The sequence below is a fragment of the Ranitomeya imitator genome, chromosome 1, assembly GCF_032444005.1.
Source record: "Ranitomeya imitator isolate aRanImi1 chromosome 1, aRanImi1.pri, whole genome shotgun sequence".
NCBI classification, from domain to species: domain Eukaryota; kingdom Metazoa; phylum Chordata; class Amphibia; order Anura; family Dendrobatidae; genus Ranitomeya; species Ranitomeya imitator.
The window spans coordinates 800,021,873-800,041,500 of record NC_091282.1 but is presented as its reverse complement, the minus strand read 5'-3'; the positions used below and the strand labels follow the sequence as shown (position 1 = coordinate 800,041,500).

The window sequence follows — 19,628 nt, the reverse complement described above, 5'->3', positions numbered from 1 at the left end:
TCATCACAGGGTCAGCTGTACCGGCAATCATCCCCCTGTCACTTTCCGGCGCCCAGGAGACAAGCGGGAGCTCAGAGCAGTGGGGAAACAGGAAAAAGAGGTGAGTATTTTTTTTTTTTTAAGGGGGGCTGCCTTATATTACAGAATCTGCCTATGGGGGGTCTGCCTAATACTACAGGGTCCGCCTATAGGGGGGGTCTACCTAATACTACAGAGTCTGCCTATGGGGGGGGTCTGCCTAATACTACAGGTATCTGACTATAGGGGGTCTGCCTAATACTACAGGGTCTGCCTATAGGGGGTCTGCCTAATACTACAGATGCTGCCTATGGGGGGTCTGCCTAATACTACAGGGTCTGCCTAATACTACAGGGTCTGCCTATGGGGGGGTCTGCCTTATACTACAGGGTCTGCCTATGGGGAGGTCTGCCTAATACTACAGGGTCTGTTTATGGGGGTCTGCCTTATACTACAGGATCTGCCTATGGGGTACTGTCTTACACTGCAGGGTCTGTCTATGGGGGTGCTGACTTATACTACAGGGTCTGCCTATGAATCTGCTGCCTTATACTACAGGGTCTGCCTATAGGGGGGTCTGCATTATACTACAGGGTCTGCCTATGGGGGGTGCTGCCTTATACTACAGGGTCTGCCTATGGGGGCTGCTGCCTTATACTACAGGGTTTGCCTATAGGGGTGCTGTCTTATACTACAGGGTCTGCCTATAAGGGTGCTGCCTTATAGTACAGGGTCTGACTATAGGGGTGCTGCCTTATAGTACAGGGTCTGCCTATGGAGGTGCTGCTTTATAGCACAGGGTCTGCCTATAGGGGTACTGTCTTATACTACCGGGTCTGCCTATAGGGGTGCTGCTTTATACTACAGGGTCTGACTGCGGGGTGCTACTGTATACTACAGGGTCTGCCTATGGGGTGCTACCTTATACTACAGAGTCTGTCTATGGGTGCTGCCTTGTGCTATAGAGTTTGCCTATGGGGGTGCATTATACAATATAGAGTAGGCCTATGTTGAGTGCATTATACTATATTGAGGACTATCTGGTACATGATACTATACTGAGGACAATCTGGTGTATTATACTATATGGAGGCAATGATTTCCCACAACCACATGGTACGGAGGAGCACCAGCGATAGCGGCCCGCGACCACATGGTACAGAGGAGCACGTGATAGCGGCCCACAACCACATGGTACAGAGGAGCACCTGTGATAGTGGCCCACGACAACATGGCACAGAGGAGCACATGTGATAGCGGCCCACAACAGCATGGCACAGAGGAGCACATGTGATAGCGGCCCACAACCACATGGTACAGAGGAGCACCTGTGATAGCGGCCCACAACTACATGGTACAGAGGAGCACCTGCAATGATTTCCCACAACCACATGGTACGGAGGAGCACCAGCGATAGCGGCCCGCGACCACATGGTACGGAGGAGCACCCACGATAGTGGCCCATGACCACATGGTACAGAGGAGCACCTGCAATGGCTTCCCATGACCACATGGTACAGAGGAGCACCCGAGATAGCGGCCCATGAACACATGGTACAGAGGAGCACCCGTGATAGCAGCACATGACCACATGGTACAGAGAAACACCTGTGATAGTGGCCCACGACCACATGGTACAGAGGAGCATCCGAGATAGGGATCCATGGCCATATGGTACAGAGGAGCACCTGTGATAGTGGCCCACGACAACATGGTACAGAGGAGCACCTGTGATAGCGGCCCACAACCACATGGTACAGAGGAGCACCTGCAATGTCATCCCACAACCACATGGTACAGAGGAGCACCTGCGAGAGCAGCACATGACCACATAGTACAGAGAAGCTCCTGTGATAGCGGCCCACGACCACATGGTACAGAGAAGCACCCGTGATAGTGGCCCATGATCACATAGTACAGAGAAGCTCCTGCGATAGCGGCCCATGACCACATGATACAGAGAAGCACCCGCGATAGCGGCCCATTACATATGGTACAGAGGAGAATCTGTGATAGTGGCCCACAACCACATGGTACAGAGGAGCACTTGTGATAGCTGCCCACGACCACATGGTACTGAGGAGCACCTGTGATAGCGGCCCACGACAACATGGTAGAGAGGAGCACCTGCAATGGCTGCCCACGGCAGCAGGGTACAGAGGAGCAGCTGTGATGGTGGCCCATGACCACATGGTACAGAGGAACACCTGTGATACTTGCCCACGACCGCATGGTACCAGCGATAATGGTCCATGACCATATAGGGAGGAGAGCCAAGTTAATGGTCTCTCCTGTGTGTCTGAGCCAGAACCATCCGGGCTGTCACCAGTGTTGGAGGGGGAAGAGATTACTGACCGGAGCAGTACAGGGCACCTGACTGATGGGGGTGGATCCAACTTAAATAGCAGTTTGAGCGGGAAGACAGGACACTTGGCGGGGACCATTACTATTAAGAATGTGTCACTAAACTGTAAAATACATGTACACAGTGAATATACGAGAAGAATAGTGAGTGCAGCTCTGGAGTATAATACAGGATGTAACTCAGGATCAGTAATGTAATGTATGTACACAGTGACTGCACCAGCAGAATAGTGAGTGCAGCTCTGGAGTATAATACAGGATGTAACTCAGGATCGGTAATATAATGTATTTACACAGTGACTGCACCAGCAGAATAGTGAGTACAGCTCTGGAGTATAATACAGGATGTAACTCAGGATCAGTAATGTAATGTATGTTGTTATGATTTGGTAATTCAGTACCACAATGGACATAGAAGTCAGAGCACATACAGTGACCTGACTATAACCCAAAAACATAGAACGAGCTCTGAGACGTGGAAACTCTGCTGACCGCAATCCCTAATCCTCTCCAACCACACTAGAGGTAGCTGTGGATTGCGCCTAACGCTCCCTATGCAACTCGGCACAGCCTGAGAAACTAGCTAGCCTGAAGATAGGAAATAAGCCTACCTTGCCTCAGAGAAATACCCCAAAGGAAAAGGCAGCCCCCACATATAATGACTGTGAGTTAAGATGAAAAGACAAACGTAGAGATGAAATAGATTTAGCAAAGTGAGGCCCGACTTACTAAACAGAGCGAGGATAGGAAAGGTAACTTTGCGGTCAACACAAAACCCTACAAACAACCACGCAAAGGGGGCAAAAAGACCCTCCGTACCGAACTAACGGCACGGAGGTACACCCTCTGCGTCCCAGAGCTTCCAGCAAGCAAGAAAAAACAAATAAGCAAGCTGGACAGAAAAAAACAGCAAACAAAATAACAAAAGCGGAACTTAGCTAAGCAGAGCAGCAGGCCACAGGAACGATCCAGGAGGAAACAGGTCCAATACTAGAACATTGACTGGAGGCCAGGATCAAAGCACTAGGTGGAGTAAAATAGAGCAGCACCTAACGACTTCACCCCATCACCTGAGGAAGGAAACTCAGAAGCCGCAGTACCACTCTCCTCCACCAACGGAAGCTCAGAGAGAATCAGCCGAAGTACCACTTGTGACCACAGGAGGGAGCTCTGCCACAGAATTCACAACAGTACCCCCCCCTTGAGGAGGGGTCACCGAACCCTCACCAGAGCCCCCAGGACGACCAGGATGAGCTATATGAAAGGCACGAACAAGATCGGGAGCATGGACATCAGAGGCAAAGACCCAGGAATTATCTTCCTGAGCATAACCCTTCCACTTAACCAGATACTGGAGTTTCCGTCTTGAAACACGAGAATCCAAAATCTTCTCCACAATATACTTCAACTCCCCCTCCACCAAAACCGGGGCAGGAGGATCAACAGATGGAACCATAGGTGCCACGTATCTCCGCAACAATGACCTATGGAATACGTTATGAATGGAAAAAGAATCTGGAAGGGTCAGACGAAAAGACACAGGATTAAGAACCTCAGAAATCCTATACGGACCAATGAAACGAGGTTTAAACTTAGGAGAGGAAACCTTCATAGGAATATGACGAGAAGACAACCAAACCAAATCCCCAACACGAAGTCGGGGACCCACACAGCGTCTGCGATTAGCGAAACGTTGAGCCTTCTCCTGGGACAAGGTCAAATTGTCCACTACATGAGTCCAAATCTGCTGCAACCTGTCCACCACAATATCCACACCAGGACAGTCCGAAGACTCAACCTGCCCTGAAGAGAAACGAGGATGGAACCCAGAGTTACAGAAAAACGGCGAAACCAAGGTAGCCGAGCTGGCCCGATTATTAAGGGCGAACTCAGCCAAAGGCAAAAAGGACACCCAGTCATCCTGATCAGCAGAAACAAAGCATCTCAGATATGTTTCCAAGGTCTGATTGGTTCGTTCGGTCTGGCCATTAGTCTGAGGATGGAAAGCCGAGGAAAAAGACAAGTCAATGCCCATCCTAGCACAAAAGGCTCGCCAAAACCTCGAAACAAACTGGGAACCTCTGTCAGAAACGATATTCTCTGGAATGCCATGTAAACGAACCACATGCTGGAAGAACAAGGGCATCAAATCAGAGGAGGAAGGTAATTTAGACAAGGGTACCAAATGGACCATCTTAGAGAAGCGATCACAAACCACCCAAATGACTGACATTTTTTGAGAGACGGGAAGATCTGAAATAAAATCCATAGAGATATGTGTCCAAGGCCTCTTCGGGACCGGCAAGGGCAAAAGCAACCCACTGGCACGAGAACAGCAGGGCTTAGCCCGAGCACAAATCCCACAGGACTGCACAAAAGAACGCACATCCCGCGACAGAGATGGCCACCAAAAGGATCTAGCCACTAACTCTCTGGTACCAAAGATTCCAGGATGACCAGCCAACACCGAACAATGAACCTCAGAGATAACCTTATTCGTCCACCTATCAGGGACAAACAGTTTCTCCGCTGGGCAACGATCAGGTTTATTAGCCTGAAATTTTTGCAGCACCCGCGGCAAATCAGGGGAGATGGCAGACACAATTACTCCCTCTTTGAGAATACCCGCCGGCTCAGATAAACCCGGAGAGTCGGGCACAAAACTCCTAGACAGGGCATCCGCCTTCACATTTTTAGAGCCCGGAAGGTACGAAATCACAAAGTCAAAACGGGCAAAAAACAGCGACCAACGAGCCTGTCTAGGATTCAACCACTTGGCAGACTCGAGATAAGTCAAGTTCTTATGATCAGTCAAGACCACCACGCGATGCTTAGCTCCTTCAAGCCAATGACGCCACTCTTCGAATGCCCACTTCATGGCCAGCAACTCTCAATTGCCAACATCATAATTTCGCTCAGCAGGCGAAAACTTCCTGGAAAAGAAGGCGCATGGTTTCATCACCGAGCAATCAGAACTTCTCTGCGACAAAACAGCCCCTGCTCCAATCTCAGAAGCGTCAACCTCGACCTGGAATGGAAGCGAAACATCTGGTTGACACAACACAGGGGCAGAAGAAAAACGACGCTTCAACTCTTGAAAAGCTTCCACAGCAGCAGAAGACCAATTGACCACATCAGCACCCTTCTTGGTCAAATCGGTCAATGGTTTAGCAATACTAGAAAAATTGCAGATGAAGCGACGATAAAAATTAGCAAAGCCCAGGAACTTTTGCAGACTTTTCAGAGATGTCGGCTGAGTCCAATCATGGATGGCTTGGACCTTAACAGGGTCCATCTCGATAGTAGAAGGGGAAAAAATGAACCCCAAAAATGAAACCTTCTGAACACCAAAGAGACACTTTGATCCCTTCACAAACAAAGAATTAGCACGCAGGACCTGAAACACCATTCTGACCTGCTTCACATGAGACTCCCAATCATCCGAGAAGATCAAAATATCATCCAAGTATACAATCAGGAATTTATCCAGGTACTCTCGGAAGATGTCATGCATAAAGGACTGAAACACTGATGGAGCATTGGCAAGTCCGAATGGCATTACAAGATACTCAAAATGGCCCTCGGGCGTATTAAATGCAGTTTTCCATTCATCGCCTCGCTTAATACGCACAAGATTATACGCATCACGAAGATCTATCTTGGTGAACCAACTAGCCCCCTTAATCCGAGCAAACAAATCAGATAACAACGGCAAGGGGTACTGAAATTTAACCGTGATCTTATTTAGAAGGCGGTAATCTATACAAGGTCTCAGCGAACCATCCTTCTTGGCCACAAAAAAGAACCCTGCTCCTAATGGCGACGATGACGGGCGAATATGCCCCTTCTCCAAGGACTCCTTCACGTAACTCCGCATAGCGGCGTGCTCAGGCACAGATAAATTAAACAGTCGACCTTTTGGGAATTTACTACCAGGAATCAAATCGATAGCACAATCACAATCCCTATGCGGAGGTAGGGTATCGGACTTGGGCTCATCAAATACATCCCGGTAATCAGACAAGAACTCTGGAACCTCAGAAGGGGTGGATGACGAAATAGACAGAAATGGGACATCACCATGTACCCCCTGACAAGCCCAGCTGGATACAGACATGGATTTCCAATCTAATACTGGATTATGGACTTGTAGCCATGGCAACCCCAACACGACCACATCATGCAGATTATGCAACAACAGAAAGCGAATAACCTTCTGATGTGCAGGAGCCATGCACATGGTCAGCTGGGTCCAGTACTGAGGCTTATTCTTGGCCAAAGGCGTAGCATCAATTCCTCTCAATGGAATAGGACACTGCAAGGGCTCCAAGAAAAACCCACAACGCCTAGCATACTCCAAGTCCATCAAATTCAGGGCAGCGCCTGAATCCACAAATGCCATGACAGAATAAGATGACAAAGAGCAGATCAAGGTAACGGACAAAAGAAATTTTGACTGTACCGTACCAATGGTGGCAGACCTAGCGAACCGCTTAGTGCGCTTAGGACAATCAGAGATAGCATGAGTGGAATCACCACAGTAGAAACACAGCCCATTCTGACGTCTGTGTTCTTGCCGTTCAACTCTGGTCAAAGTCCTATCGCACTGCATAGGCTCAGGTTTATGCTCAGATAATACCGCCAAATGGTGCACAGATTTACGCTCACGCAAGCGTCGACCGATCTGAATGGCCAAAGACATAGACTCATTGAGACCAGCAGGCATAGGAAATCCCACCATGACATCCTTAAGGGCTTCAGAGAGACCCTTTCTGAAAATAGCTGCGAGCGCACCTTCATTCCACTGAGTGAGTACGGACCACTTTCTAAATTTCTGACAATATACCTCTATCTCATCCTGAGCCTGACACAGAGCCAGCAAATTTCTCTCTGCCTGATCCACTGAATTAGGTTCATCGTACAGCAATCCGAGCGCAAGGAAAAACGCATCGATATTACTTAATGCAGGATCTCCTGGCGCAAGAGAAAATGCCCAGTCCTGAGGGTCGCCACGTAAAAAAGAAATAATGATCCTAACTTGTTGAACTGGGTCACCAGAGGAGCGAGGTTTCAAAGCCAGAAATAGTTTACAATTATTTTTGAAACTCAGAAATTTAGTTCTATCTCCAAAAAACAAATCGGGAATAGGAATTCTTGGTTCTAACATAGAATTCTGAACCACAAAGTCTTGAATATTTTGTACTCTTGCCGTGAGCTGATCCACACATGAAGACAGACCTTTAATGTCCATCGCTACACCTGTGTCCTGAACCACCCAAATGTCTAGGGGAAAAAAAGGCAAAACACAGTGCAGAGAAAAAAAAATGGTCTCAGAACTTCTTTTTTCCCTCTATTGAGAATCATTAGTACTTTGGGCCTCCAGTACTGTTATGATTTGGTAATTCAGTACCACAATGGACATAGAAGTCAGAGCACATACAGTGACCTGACTATAACCCAAAAACATAGAACGAGCTCTGAGACGTGGAAACTCTGCTGACCGCAATCCCTAATCCTCTCCAACCACACTAGAGGTAGCCGTGGATTGCGCCTAACGCTCCCTATGCAACTCGGCACAGCCTGAGAAACTAGCTAGCCTGAAGATAGGAAATAAGCCTACCTTGCCTCAGAGAAATACCCCAAAGGAAAAGGCAGCCCCCACATATAATGACTGTGAGTTAAGATGAAAAGACAAACGTAGAGATGAAATAGATTTAGCAAAGTGAGGCCCGACTTACTAAACAGAGCGAGGATAGGAAAGGTAACTTTGCGGTCAACACAAAACCCTACAAACAACTATGCAAAGGGGGCAAAAAGACCCTCCGTACCGAACTAACGGCACGGAGGTACACCCTCTGCGTCCCAGAGCTTCCAGCAAGCAAGAAAAAACAAATAAGCAAGCTGGACAGAAAAAAACAGCAAACAAAATAACAAAAGCGGAACTTAGCTATGCAGAGCAGCAGGCCACAGGAACGATCCAGGAGGAAACAGGTCCAATACTAGAACATTGACTGGAGGCCAGGATCAAAGCACTAGGTGGAGTAAAATAGAGCAGCACCTAACGACTTCACCCCATCACCTGAGGAAGGAAACTCAGAAGCCGCAGTACCACTCTCCTCCACCAACGGAAGCTCATAGAGAGAATCAGCCGAAGTACCACTTGTGACCACAGGAGGGAGCTCTGCCACAGAATTCACAACAGTATGTACACAGTGACTGCACCAGCAGAATAGTGAGTACAGCTCTGGATTATAATACAGGATGTAACTCAGGATCAGTAATGTAATGTATGTACACAGTGACTGCACCAGCAGAATAGTGAGTGCAGCTCTGGGGTATAATACAGGATGTAACTCAGGATCAGTATTGTAATGTATGTACACAGTGACTGCACCAGCAGAATAGTGAGTGCAGCTCTGGAGTATAATACAGGAGGTAACTCAGGATCAGTAATGTAATGTATGTACACAATGACTGTACAAGCACAGTAGTGCTTGCATCTCCGACGTATAATACATGATGTAACTCTGGATTAGTGCAGGATCAGTAATGTATGTACACAGTGACTGCACCAGCAGAGTAGTGAGTGCAGCTCTGGAGTATAATATAGGATCAGTAATGTACTGTATATACACAGTGACTTTCTGCAGATTATTTTTTTTGATATTTTGATGTTGGAGGTTTGGTTTACACTATCCAATACACTACGCATAAGACAAAAAAATGCGATGATGCTACAACACAGACAACTACACTGACATATGTAGCACAGACAGGTGAAGGTGAGAGTCGGCACAGCACAAGATGATGGTGACAGAGCTGTAGTTTGGGTTGGTACCTAGAGGTTGGCTGACATTGATGGGGCTCTTAGCTTCGAGGATCTTCACCACTAGTGGAGTTCTATGACAATGGTATGAGGGCACAACAATAGTGAGCACTACAGGATACAGTCCGAGTTCTGAGACTCCAGCTGGGGTGAGCACTCACCTGGACAGTAATGAGGGCACAGGCTTTTCCACTGAATTACTTCTTTCCCATGGTTTTTTACCCAAGTCTGTAATAAGATACCAGTATTAGATAACTGAGACAGGCAGTGATAGAATATCTGTCCATTTAGTGGAGGCTTTAAAGTGGATCTCCACCAATTAACTACTTATCATTTATAGGTACGAGAATCTGTGTAAGGCTGGAGTCACACCATCGTATGGTATCCGATGCGATATTCTAATGACCCTCGGCTCCTGCTCTGCTAGTAGCGAGAGCCGATTGTCATGCTACTGTCCTCCGATCCTCTCGTACAGAGAGAATCAGACCACAGCTGCAGAGGAGGCGGAGAAATTAATTTCTCAATCTCCTCTGCTGTCGGCGTATATTGCACTGTACTTGGGTGATATCCAAGTGCTGTGCGTTGTCACTCACACCCATAGATTTATGTGGGTGCGAGTTAGCCAAGAGAAAATAATCGCAGATCTGAGCTGGTCTATAGAGTAACACTGGGCCAAGTGCTATGCAATGTTTTATCACATAGCAATCGGCCATGTTGTATGGTAGGATGACTTCGGCCTCAGGTAATCTAGAGATGGGCGAACCCGAACAGTCAAGTTTGACATCCGTACCGAACACCTACTTTTCGGGCACGGACACCGAACATGGACTAAACAGGACACCGCTTCTGATCGGTGGTGAACTCATCCCCACCGGTCAAAGAGCTGCGGTTCCCACGCTGTAAGCGCTCAGCTGTGATTGGAGGTATAAAGTTTACCTCCGGTCACTGGGGTCAGCGGATGGGACTACAGCTCCCATCATCCGACACCTGGTGTCGCTAATAACAGCGAGAGCAGGAGCGGCCGATTGGTGTATTCATTAACCAGCTCCTACACTGTAAATAAATAATTAAAAACAGCGTGGTTTCCCCTGTATTTTTGATAACCAGCCAGGCAAAACTCACAGCTGAGGTCTGCAACCCTCAGCTGTCAGCTTCAACAAGGCAGGTTATCAAGAATAGAGGGATCCCCATGCTGTTTTTTCAAATTGTTTAAATAAATAATCTTTAAAAAAAAAAAAACGCATCGGGTCCCCCTATTTTTGACAACTAGCCTTGCTGAAGCAGACAGCTGGGGGCTGGTATTCTCAGGCTGGGAAGGGGCCATGGATATTTCCCCCCAGCCTAAAAATAGCAGCCCGTAGCTGCCCAGAAAAGGCATAACTATTAGATGTGCCAATTCTTGGGGTTTGCCCGGCTCTTTCCACTTGCCCTGTAGCTGTGGCAAGTAGGTTTAATATTTATGGGGTTGATGTCACCTTTGTATTGTCTGGTAACATCAAGCCCACGGCTTATTAATGGAGAGGTGTCTCAGATGCCTATCATTACTAATTCTATTGTTGTATGGTAAATAAAGACACAGCAATAATAAAGTCCTTTATTAGAAATAAGACTAAACACAGTTTTACTACTTTATTTAAAAATGACAAACACAGGTATACTCAACTAACGCCTATTCCACCGAAGCCCTCGTTCTCCTGTAATAAAAAAAAATTAAACATCAATATCCCTCACCTGTCCGTCATTCTGTCCCACGCCGTAATCCATGTCTGGGGGATAAACAGTTTTCAATCTGAAGGGTTCCAAGATGCGGCCATCCAGGCTGAGAACCACTGGTGACTGAGCTGCTGCGAGTGCAGCGTCAGTGGCCGGCGGTGACATCATCGAGGTTAGCTCCGGTCACTGAGGTTGCTTTCCCTGCCAGGATGAACTGCCGTGACCTCGGTGAGATCCCCGCTAGCAACGCGAGAAAAACTATTGAAGTCACGGCAATTCTGAGCGGCATGGAACGCAGCCTCAGTGACCGGAGGTAACCTCGATGACGTCACCGCTGGTCACTGAAGCTGCACTCGCAGCGTTTCAGTCACTAGTGGTTCTCAGCCTGAACAGTCACATCTTGCACCATCCAGGTTGAAAACTATTTATCCAGACATGGATTACGGCGTGGGACAGAACGAAGGATAGGTGAGGGATATTGTTGTTTTTTATTTTTGTTTTATTACAGGAGAACGAGCACTTCGGTGGAATAGGCGTTTGGTGAGTATAACTGTGTTTATTTCTAAATAAAAAAGTAAAACTGTGTTTACTCTTATTTCTAATAAAGGACTTTATTCTTGCTGTGTCTTTATTTACTATATATATTACTATAGGATTAGTAATGAATAGGTGTCTCATAGACACCTCTCCATTAGTAATCTGTGGGCTTGATGTCACCTGACAATACAAAGATGACATCAACCCCACAAATATTAACCCCACTTGCCACCGCTACTGGGGAAGTGGGAAGAGCCGGGCAATGCACCAGAATTGGTGCATCTAATAAACGTGCCTTCTCTGGGTGGCTGTGGGCTGCTATTTTCAGGCTGGGGTGGGGGCCAATATCCATAGCCCCTTACCAGCCTGAGAATAGCAGGCCCCAGCTGTCTGCTTCTCCAAGGCTGGTTGTCAAAAATAGGGGGGCCCATGCCCAGCATGAGGACCCCTCTATTCTTGATAACAAGCCTTGCTAAAGCTGACAGCTGAGGGTTGCAGCCCCCAGCTGTGAGTTTTGCCTCGCTGATTATCAAAAATACAGGGGAACCCATGCAGGTTTATGTTTTAAATTAATTTACAGTGCAGGAGCAGGCTAACCAATACACTCATCAGTCGCTCTTGCTCTCGCTGTTAATAGCGGCAGCAAGTGTCGTATGATGGGAGAAGTGACCGGAGGTAAACTTTATACCTCCAATCATAGCTGAGCGCTCACGCTGTCTTTTGACAGCGTGGGAACCGTGGCTCTCTGACTGGCGGGGATGATTTCACTGCCGATCAGAAGTGGTGTGCACATGACAGCGTAGCAAACACTGAATGTTCGGGCCCCCCCATTCAAATGAAAGGGGTCTGGGTACTGTTCCGGTACTCAAACTTTTTGTAAATGTTCGATCAGACCCGTTCATCCAGGTGTCCGTCCATCTCTAGCAATAACTTAATGTTTTTGTAGCAGTCAGAGATTTGTTTTTCTAACATTGCTCCAACCACCCCTAGAGGGAGTTCACTGCATACAGTGAGATCAATGTATGAGCAGAATGCAATTAGATCCCTCTAGTATTAGCTGCAGAAAGATAATACTAGAATTTAACCCCTTTACCCCCAAAGCTGTTTGCACTTTCATGACCAGGCCAAATTTTACAATTCTGACCAGTATCAGTTTTATGTGGTAATAACTCTGGAACGCTTCAACAGATCCAATTGATTCTGAGAGTTTTTAGTGACATATTGTACTTCATGATAGTTTTTTCTAGTAAGTTCTTCGATATGACTTGCATTTATTTGTGAGGAAAAAAAAGATTTGCAAAAACTTTTACATTTTTTTGCCCTAAATCAGAACGTTTTGTCACAAAACATAGTTAATAACATTTCCCACATGTCTACATTACAGTAGCAATTTTTTTAAAACAATATTTTTTTTTATAGGAATTTATAAAGGTTAAAAGTTGGCCAACGATTTTTCGTCACTAAACCATTTGAAGTGACTTTGAAGGGCCTATATGACACAAAATACCCAAAGGTGACAATTCTAAAAACTGCACCCCTCAAGGTGCTCAACACCTCATTCAATAAGCTTGTTAACCCTTCCGATGCTTCACAGAAATTTTTAGAATGTGGAAGGAAAAAATTTAACATTTAAATTTTTGTTTACAAAAATTTTACTTTAGGCTTAATTTTTTTTATTTTCACAAGGGTGACATGACAAAATGGACCCCAAAATGTGTTGTGTAATATCTCCTGAGCATGCCGATACCCCATATGTGAGGGAAAAATACTGTTTAGGCGCATGGCAGGGCTCTGAAGGGAAAGAGTGGAAATTCCCCCACAAGTGACACCATTTTGAAAATTAGACTCCTCAGGCAACTTATATGTATGGTGAGCACCTTGAACCTCCAGGTGCTTCTCAGAAGTTTATAACATTGAACCATGAAAATAAAAAAAATCATGTTTTTCACACAAGAAATGTTTTTTAGCATGATGCAATTTGTTGCGCCATTTCTCCTGAGTTCAGCAATACCCTATATGTGGTTGAAAGCTACTTTTGCGCACAGTGCAAAGCTCAGAAGGGAAGACTGGTTTGAGTGTGCCACGTCACGCTGGCAGAGCCTTTGAGGTGCCAGAACAGCAGAACCCCCGCAAGACACCATTTTACAAACTATATCTCTCAATTGTTTCATCTAGGGGTGCAGTGATCATATTTGCACAGAATTTTATACCATTGGGCAGTGAAGAAAATACCGTAATTACATTTTTACCAGCAAAACTCGGTTTTGGCCCAAGGTTTTACAACTTCAAACTGGGAAATGGGTAAAATTGGCACTAAAGTTTGTCCCACAATTTTGTCTGAATGTGGAAATACCCCATATGTGGCTGTAAAGGAATGCTTACCCATAGGGCAAGACTCAGGAGGGACGGAGCACTATTTGCCTCCTGGAGAGCAGATTTTGCTAGAATAGTTTGCGTACTTCATATACACAGCCCCTAAGTGCTAGAAGACCAGAATCCCCTCCCTCAAGTGATCCCATTTTGAAAATTATATACCTATGTAAATTTATCTACAGGTGTAGTGACGATTTTGACTCCATGGGCGTTTTCCAGAAACAAGCAGCTGTGGATGTTACTGAGTGATAATTGCAAACTGCGGTAGTGACCAGTTCATTGTAGTGACCAGTATGTTGTAATGACCATTGCATTTTGGCCAGCTCATGCTTCTGGAGACACGCACCTGTAAATTAGGCTGCTGTCATTGCTACAGAAATTCCAAACATATGTACGCTAAATTTGGTTTATGCACACTAGGGCTCAGAAGGGAGGGGGTATTTGGATTGGGGAGTGCAGAATATACAGAATTTATTTTGAGGAAGGGGTGAGGCGAGCAGCCATTTCATTTTTCCAGAGCCTTTGTGCTACCAGTAACATGGAAGCCCCTTATATTTCCAATGACTGATGACGGACTTGAGTGGGGACTTTTTTTGTGGATTGTGTTGATGCTTTTATTGCAACATTTTACATAACATTTGGGATCACATTTATCCTGCGCTCTACATTGAGCTCTTCCTTTTGGTTTTCCATCTAAATCTTTGAGTGACGTGATTCAGATGAAACCCCAAAAGGATCCAATCACTATAATGAGGCAGCAGAGTTACCTCAGTTTAGCAGTGTCCTTTTTTTCAGAAGAACACAAAACTTTATTCTTCAGATTGGTGTGATTCCAGATTTATATCCGATTTTTATGTTTGGCTGCTGTTACACACTAAGAGTATGTGCACACGTTGCGGATTTCCTGTGGATCGGCAGCGTTTTTTGCGGTGCAGAAACGCTGCAGATCCGCAAGTGATTTACAGTACAATGTAAATCAATGATAAAAAAAAAATGCTGTGCTAATGGTACGGAAAATACGTACAGAAACGCTGCTGATTAAAAGTAGTAGCATGTCACTTCATTTTTTGCGGATCTGCAGCGTTTCTGTACCCATTCCATTATAGAAATCCGCAGGGGTAAAAAATGCAGTAAATCCGCAGCAAATCCGCACAAAATTCGAAAACAAAAAGCGTGTCAAATCCGCACATGTGTTTTCTGCCAAGAGATGCAGAATCCGCACCAGAAATTCCAAAGCCTAATCCGCAACATGTGCACATAGCCTAAAAGACGCTTTTTATTGCAAAAACTAATTTTGGTATCGCCATATTTTGAGCTATAATTTATTCCATATTTTGTTCAACAGTCATATTATGGCTTGTTTCTGTGGGACCAGTTGACTTTTTTATTGGTGCACATGACACATGACATTTTTTGCTGGCTTTTAAATTCTGATTTTTAGGAGACCTAATAAACAAAAACCAGCAATTCAGGAATTTATATTTTTTCATGTCGTTCCTTGTGTGGTAAAATTGATAAGACATCTTTATTCTAAGGGTCAATACGATTACATCGATACCGCATTTACGGTATATTGTTTTATAGAAAAAAATAATTATTTTTGTATCGCTTTATTCTGAGAGCTATAACATTATTTTTCTGCTGATGGAGCTGTATGGTGGCTTGTTTTTTTGCAGGACAAGATGATGTTTTCAGCAGTACCATTTTTATTCACTTTCATCTTTTTGATCGTGTTTTATTCCACTTTTTGTGCGGCGATATGATAAAGCATTTGTTTTTGCCTTTTTTGTGTGTGTGTGTGTGTGTTCACTAAAGGGATTAACTAGTGAAACAGTTTTATAGGTCGGGTCGTTCTGGACACGGCGATGACAAATGTGTACTTTTTGTTTTTACACAGACTGACAAAATTGCTATATCATGCTCTGAGCAACATCTAACAAGTTTGCTAGCTCTGGTGATCCAGATGTTGTCATGACCATGGCGACGATCAACCCCTCACAATGATGACATGGGGGTGCTGATTGGATAGCAGAGGGGGCTCCCTCCCTCTGACTGCATGCTAAATTCTGCAATCGATAGCAATCACAGTATTTAGGGGTTTAAAGTGCCTTCACTGAGTGCTAGGTGTCACTGTCAGAATCAAATGACACCCGGAGAATGATCGAGCATACATAGCCTCTGTGCGTGCAAAATCGACCATGATGTATCCATACGTCCAAGGTCGGTAAGTACCATGCGATCTGGAAGCATGAATACTTCTAAAGTCATAAAGGGGTTAAAAAGTAACCGTTGCATTCATTTTTACTTAATAAATCAATACTACATGTGAAAATAAGCAACTTTGTAACATATTTTATTAGAAAAATCAGCTTCTTTCTCTGTCAGAACTGATCAGTCATGAAGAAAATTCTCAATTCTGAGGTAAAATCAGTACTCCGTGAAGACCCCCATTACTGAGAGAAATGACAGTTGTTACGAATACAATTGTATGTGGATGGAAAGGGGAGGAGCTAGACAGAGCTCCTCCTCCCCTTTATCTAGATAAAAGATGACAGCTGATACTGATAGAATCTTATCTCAGTAATGGGAAAGTCTTGGGATAGGGGATGGCAGTGGGTGCTTAAAGTTCTATGGAGAACTGTTGTTTCAGGACAACTTAAAGCAAATTGTATGAGTTCCTCTAGCTCAGGAGTGGGGAATCTTTTTTTCTGCCAAGGGCCATTTGGATATTTATACCATCCTTCGGGGGCCGTACAAACGCCGCCCACAAAGTACATCCTGACTCTGGCACTGGTGTCAGGACGTAATCTTTCATTGCATGCCCTTCAGTGTTCAGTAGTGAAGCATGCCCTTCAGTGTTCAGTAGTGAACACTGCATGTGTGTGCTAACAGAGCAAGAAGAAATTAATGAGCTGGTGGCAATCAAAATACAGCTCCCTGCCCAAGAAAGCGGTCCCTCAGAACCTGCTCAGGGGCCTGATAAAAGGTCATCGAGGGCCCTAAATGGCCCTGGGGCCTGAGATTCCCCACCCCTGCTCTAGCTCCTCACTCTTTCCTTCTACATGGAATTTTATAAGCACCAACTGCAATCTCCTATCTCAGTAATATAGTATTCTGTCATCACTGAATACAGATTTTTACACATAAATTGAGAATTAAAGATCAAGCCAAGAGGAGAAGGAAGCAAAGTTGTCATAAGATATATTCCAAAGTTGAATGTTTTCATGTGTACTACTCATTTGATTTTTTTTTTAAATAAAATGCTGGTTCCTCATTATATTTATGCCTATAGCAGGAGATTTGGAACTCTGAATCAAAAAATCAGAGGTCCCACCACTGACAAGATACGAGAAACTATGGTGAAATTAACAAGCAGAGAATTAAGACACTGGCTATGTAATGATAGTGCTAACAAATGCCAAAAACAGAGAACCAGACCTAAATTACTTATGAAAATAATATTTCCATGGCTCAGGACCATACGGAGCTGGTGTTAGGGGGAAGAGTGTGAGGATCCCATACATGTATATACACAATAGTGCTGGTATACCTGCAGAGTTCTGAGGTGTGGGACCCCGCGTGTTGGGAGAAGATGAGAGACTGGCATCTTCCTAAATATAAAGGATCATAATGATTAAAAAAACAATTCTCACAGTAGAATATCAGGTTGTAAGATGTAACTGGGATAATTCTATATACCGGCATTACATAGTGAAATATAGATACTGTAATTTGGAGGTACGAAGGATTTATAGACACTCACGTTTTGGCATTCATCTTCTTTTTTGTCCCCAGGCTTTTCTGTCTGTGATGCTGCTTTTCTTCTGCAACACACAAATATTGTTGCTTAAAGAATATTACTACTATAATACTGCCCCTATGTACAAGGCTCAAGCAACTATAATACTGCTCCTATGTACAAGAATATAACTGCTATAATACTGCCCCTATGTACAAGAATATAATTACTATAATACTGCTTCTATGTACAAGAATATAACTACTATAATACTGCTCCTATGTACAAGAATATAACTACTATAATACTGCTCCTATGTACAAGAATATAACTACTATAATACTGCTCCTATGTACAAGAATATAACTACTATAAAACTGCTCCCTATATGCACAGGAATATAACTACTATAATACTGCTTCTATATACAAAAATATAACTACCATAATACAGCCCACTATGTACAAGAATATAACTACTATAATACTGCTCCTATGTACAAGAATATAACTACCATAATACTGCTCCTATGTACAAGAATATAACTACTATAATACTGCCCCTATGTACAAGAATATAACTACCATAATACTGCTCCTATGTACATGAATATAACTACTATAGTACTGCTCCTACGTTCAAGAATATAACTACTATAATACTGCCCCTATGTACAAGAATATAACTAATATAATTCTGCCCTATATACAATAATATACCTACTATAATACTGCCCCTATGTACAAGAATATAACTGCTATAATACTGTCCCTATGTGCAAGAAGATAACTACTATAATACTGCTCCTATGTACAAGAATATAACTACCATAATACTGTCCCTATGTACAAGAATATAAACTACCACTAGATGGTGGCCTGATTCTAACGCATCGGGTATTCTAGAATATGTATTTATGTATGTATATAGCAGCCACATAGTATATAGCACAGGCCACGTAGTATATAGGAGCCATGTAGTATATAGCAGACAAATACTATGTGGCCTGTGCTATATACTATGTGGCTGCTATATACAGACATATTGTAGAATACCCGATGCGTTAACCACTTCATGACCCAGCCTATTTTGACCTTAAAGACCTTGCCGGTTTTTGTAATTCTGACCAGTGTCCCTTTATGAGGTAATAACTCAGGAACGCTTCAACGAATCTTAGCGGTTCTGAGATTGTTTTTTCGTGACATATTGGGCTTCATGCTAGTGGTAAATTTAGGTAGATAATTTTTGCGTTTACCGTATTTGTGAAAAAAATGGAAATTTGGCTAAAATTTTGAAAATTTTGTAATTTTCAAATTTTGAATTTTTATTCTGTTAAACGAGAGAGTTATGTGACACAAAATAGTTAATAAATAACATTACCCACATGTCTACTTTACATCAGCACAATTTTGGAACCAAAATTCTTTTTTGTTAGGAAGTTATAAGGGTTAAAATTTGACCAGCGATTTCTCATTTTTACAGCAAAATTTACAAAACCATTTTTTTTAGGGACCACCTCACATTTGAAGTCAGTTTGAGGGGTCTATATGGCTGAAAATACCCAAAAGTGACACCATTCTAAAAAATGCACCCCTCGAGGTGCTCAAAACCACATTCAAGAAGTTTATTAACCCTTCAGGTGCTTCACAGCAGCAGAAGCAACATGGAAGGAAAAAAATGAACATTTAACTTTTTAGTCACAAAAATGATGTTTTAGCAACAATTTTTTTATTTTCCCAAGGGTAAAAAGAGAAACTGGACACCAAAAGTTATTGTACAATTTGTCCTGAGTGCACCGATACCCCATATGTGGGGGGGAACCACTGTTTGGGCGCACGACAGGGCTCGGAAGGGAAGGAGCGCCATTTGACTTTTTCAATTAAAAATTGGCTCCAATCTTTAGCGGACACCATGTCGCGTTTGGAGAGCCCCTGTGTGCCTAAAAATTAGAGCTCCCCCACAAGTGACCCCATTTTGGAAACTAGACCCCCCAAGGAGCTTATCTAGATGCATAGTGAGCACGTTGAACCCCCAGGTGCTTCACAAATTGATCCGTAA

General features: G+C 44.1%; 1 protein-coding gene across 12 annotated transcripts in view; it reads right to left on the bottom strand.

The window, feature by feature from the left end:
* Window positions 1-19,628, bottom strand: part of EVL (Enah/Vasp-like) — a 223,175-nt gene that overhangs the window by 17,661 nt on the left and 185,886 nt on the right. For all 12 annotated transcript variants that reach the window (XM_069738372.1, XM_069738343.1, XM_069738342.1 and 9 more), the window contains 3 exons: window positions 17,595-17,655; window positions 17,382-17,442; window positions 9,370-9,436 (listed from right to left, as the gene is read on the bottom strand). In XM_069738372.1, coding sequence (XP_069594473.1) covers window positions 9,370-9,436; window positions 17,382-17,442; window positions 17,595-17,655 — 189 coding nt within the window. The remainder of the gene's footprint in view (window positions 1-9,369; window positions 9,437-17,381; window positions 17,443-17,594; window positions 17,656-19,628) is intronic.